The sequence below is a fragment of the Hemibagrus wyckioides genome, linkage group LG04 (genome assembly GCF_019097595.1).
Source record: "Hemibagrus wyckioides isolate EC202008001 linkage group LG04, SWU_Hwy_1.0, whole genome shotgun sequence".
Taxonomy (NCBI): domain Eukaryota; kingdom Metazoa; phylum Chordata; class Actinopteri; order Siluriformes; family Bagridae; genus Hemibagrus; species Hemibagrus wyckioides.
The window spans coordinates 25,191,199-25,195,452 of NC_080713.1; the positions used below are offsets into that span (position 1 = coordinate 25,191,199).

At 33.8% G+C, this 4,254-nt stretch overlaps 1 protein-coding gene across 1 annotated transcript in view; it reads right to left on the minus strand.

Moving 5' to 3' along the window:
• barx2 (BARX homeobox 2) overlaps positions 1-2,997 on the minus strand; it is an 18,087-nt gene extending 15,090 nt beyond the window's left edge. The window contains exon 1 of the mRNA XM_058388270.1: positions 2,522-2,997. Within this exon, the coding sequence (XP_058244253.1) occupies positions 2,522-2,708 (187 nt within the window). The 5' untranslated portion in view covers positions 2,709-2,997. The remainder of the gene's footprint in view (positions 1-2,521) is intronic.
• Between the last annotated feature and the right edge of the window lie 1,257 nt (positions 2,998-4,254).

Here is a 4,254-nt window from a genome sequence, read left to right on the forward strand (position 1 = left end):
CTATTATCTGAAAAAGAGAGACAAATACTAGCGTTGACGTAACATAAGCATTGTATTTTCACACTTGTGTTTTCCCTGGAATTGAATTTATATTTAGACGCCATCTCTGTTCTTCAATACAATCCTACTAATTCTGCATAATGTATAGGGCTTTGCCTGTATGCACATGAATTACTTGCTTGCAATTAGTGCCAAATATATTTACCCATAAGCTTCCTGCCCACAACCTGTACATCCTGTGTGGCCCACATATCTATTCTAAGTGTAACACAAAGGCTAAAGCCTTAGGGCAAAAGTAATTAGGTAATTTAAAGTAAACCATTATGTGCTAATTATGACAGGCAGAAGTTATGAATCAGGGGAAGATAAAAACATTGTAAGGCAAAAAAAAAAATTGTTCAGAATCTCTGATTATTTAATGTTTCAGTCGTGTAAAGCTTAGGTGATGCATTTGAAGAGACACATTGTTAACTATATAGTTCTGTCCTTGAATTAAGATCTTTAAAATAGGAAGGATCAGAGCAAAGGTCTGAGCGTTATCCTGATGCTTTTAGTTTTCCCCACTGTAAGTGCATAATTGTTTGAAATTCTACTTTACCCCCATCGTTATGTAGTTCTTAGATTTAAAATTGATGATAATAATGTTTTGCTTTTATACTATTATCCATAAATGTATCCTGTGATCCACAATTAAACATTCATCCAAAGAGCCCTCTGGTGATGTGTAAGTCGTTAACCTGGTGATGTAATTCTAAACACACTTAACCCTATAATATTTAATACTTAGCGTTATGTAAGCGATTGCTTTATATTTGGCATCATCAGGAGTTCAGTTATGAATCAGACAATGGGGAGGGGGAGCATTGAAATCCATCTTTGTTGAAATGTTCAAACTGACAAAAATGTTTGTAAAATTATTTCCATATTTGTGGAAATGAATCAGGGACTTATTATGTCTTCAGGGAGTGTTGTGCAGCATTATGTGAGCTTTAAATAGGACTTATGCAAACCTTATGTAGGCTCTAAGTATGGGGTCATTAGCGCTTGCTCCTGTTTGGAGTGCCATTAATCCTTTATGCAAACTTAGGACAATGTGCAGACTACACAGAGGCTATAAAGAATGATAAATAAGTAAATAAATAAATAAATAAAGTTTGAAATTAAGTAACCTATACAGACAGTCAGATAGATAGATAGATAGATAGATAGATAGATAGATAGATAGATAGATAGATAGATAGATAGATAGAAACTTTTGAAAATCTAAACATGTGTAAAAATTAAATAAATAGATTGTGATGCATATAATTATGACACAGAAAATACATAAAAAATAATCTAAGTTGCCAATAATTTACTAAAAATTAACTAGACTAATTTCAGAATGGAGAAAGATTTTAAGGCCTAGTGTGTATTCACTAGCAATTCTTCACAAATTTTCGGGTTTGATTTCCAATTTCCGTAAATTCACGATCAAGAGAGTGTGTTAAGAGAACTTCAAGCATTTATTCAAAAAAATAATAATATGTGCACGTGTAATATACGAGGGAAAATATTTTTTTAGTAAATTAAATCCTCTTTTCTTTACAAACGTAATTCAAGCTTAACAAGAAAGCAAAAACCGGTAGCCTTTTTAATACTTAACTATCACCGACGCTTTATTCCAAGGGCATGCTGAGCGCAGAGGATTGCAGGTCAAAAGGTTTATGGTTTATGTTTAATATTCCGCACAACAGTGTAGAATATGATAATAGCAAGTGTACAGAACGTCAAAAGTAACCTGACTGTTAGAAGGTACGTATTTGTTATGATTATACAGCGTTTGGAAACGGGGCAAAAAAAATGGTCCAAATCAAGAAAGTAAATATAAGAAAGCAAATATTGTGCCTTAAGTATCTGTTTCATATCATGCATTAAATTTGACTGTGTTCGTTCAAGCATATTGTGATCCATGAGTTCATCACTGTCACTCAAACACACACACACACACACACACACACACGAGCGCACGCGTGTGTGCGCTAAGCGACACTCTCTCATTTGCTATCTAATAATGCTGAGTTATTATTATTTGTTATGTCTTTTACAAGACATTGTTGGCTCTCAATCAATAATCAATAATCAAGTATCGATTATTATTATTATTATTATTATTATTATTATTATTATTATTATTATTATTAGTCCGTGTTCGGGTTAGGGTGGTAAGGAGGAGTGTTATTTGCTTTACGCATTCTAATGTTTTCCTTGCTTACAGTTGTATTAATTGCGAGGTTCAGTCGAATGCATTAAACAAAATCCCGCAGGTTCTTGTAGTGTAGTTATTGGTTTGCGTCAAGTTTACTTTAACCGCAGTGTGGTTTGTGCGCAATAAGCATATGTGTCTTCCTCAAACAACTTTTGTAAACAGCATTTCTGATTTAAGTGCACTTAAGAAACAAGAGGAAGCATCCACAGTGAGTGTAAAAGTGAGTGCGTGAGTGGGAACTGAAGATTTAGTGCGTAAAAATGAGCCTCTTACCGGAGCAGGAGTGCAGGGCTTTGGGTCGGACCACCAGCGATGGACACACGGAGTACAGAGAGAGCTTCTCTAAGTAATCGCATGTCTCCTTGGCCAGAATCTCGTCGATCATGAAGGTCTTGTAACGCCGCCGGGCCGCTTTGAGCTGCGCGGGTTGGGCGAGCCGGAACTCGGCTTGGCACTGCATGGCGCTCCGCTTCACTCAGCTTTAACGATTTACACACTTACACAAAAGTAGTGAAGAGTTACACATACACACTCTCGCGCGCACACGCAGACGCAGTGCAGCTCTTCACACAAGCATTGTGTAGCTCTGTTCCTGTAAAGTCGCTCCACAGTGCTGTATGCTGCTCCCAAAGCTTGCTGCAATGACACGCTCCACACCGCTTTACTCACGTCTGTGTCTATCAGTGAGTGTGTGTGTGTGTGTGTGTGTGAGTGAGTGTGTGAGTGTGACTCTCCTTTCCTAGTGCCTCCCTGCCTACAGAGCTCATTAGCTGGGCGATATATAAACCAGCTCCCCAACTACTGCCAGGCTCTGCACACACACACTCCCTGTCCATCATCTCTCTCTCTCTCTCTCTCTCTCTCTCTCTCTCTCTCTCTCTCTCTAAAAACTGATCGATTTCATCTTTCATTTTGTTGCACTGCATAATGACTTAGTTATATTGCTTTTTGTAGCATATAAAAACAAATCAGCAACAACAACAACAGCAACAATAATAATAATAATAAGAAGAAGAAGAAGAAGAAAAGAAGAAGAAGAAGAAGAAGAAGTACATGTAAATTACCACTTTAAATAAAATACAAGGCATAGTCTAATCCTCCTCCTCCTCCTCTTCTTCTTCTTTGTCTGTATGTTCTTAATTATCATCTCCTTCTTCATTATTAAAATAGAAATAAATAAATCATACAATCTTTAAATATACTACTACTACTACTACCAATAATAATAATAATAATATAATTATTATAATTAATAACTTTGGGTAAATCATTACGAAATAAGAATTCCACTGCATGTCTTTTATTATTGACTCTTCGTCGTTGTTGGTCTTCTTCATTTTCTTCGTATTATTATTATTATTATTATTATTATTATTATTATTATTTTAATTTGTAATTTATTTGTAGCAGAACTGTAACTAATGAAACTATAGTAACACAAATTATTCAAAATAAACACTCTTTTCATTTTTAATGAAATCCGAACCTAAAAGTGAAGGAAAACCCGGTGATTGTATAAAACCCGTTAAATAGTACAATGGTGTCATGTGTAACGAGCAATAATATTAAATAAAAAAACTCAGGATATGTTTATTTTCCTGGATAAAAGAAGGCGAGAATTATTAGTTTCAAGTTCCGTTTCGAATTTCTTGTTGATGTTGTGATTTTTCTTCTTCTCTTTATCATTATTATTATTATTATTATTATTATTATTATTATTATTATTGTTATTATTATTATTGTTGTTGTTGTTGTTTTTGTTGTTGTTTTTGTAAATTTTTCTTTTTTCGTAATAATAGTTGAATAATATATTAACTTATTTATATATTAATTATAAATGAAATAGAAAAATAATAATTTTAAAAAATTGTTATTTTAGGAAAATAACAAAACAATAAAAAAATGAGGTAAAGGAAAATTACTCAATGAAAATCAGATAGATTCTTGTTTTAAGTACCTGAAACTGACTTAATAAGCACTTTTAACCACATTATTAATCGTGTAAT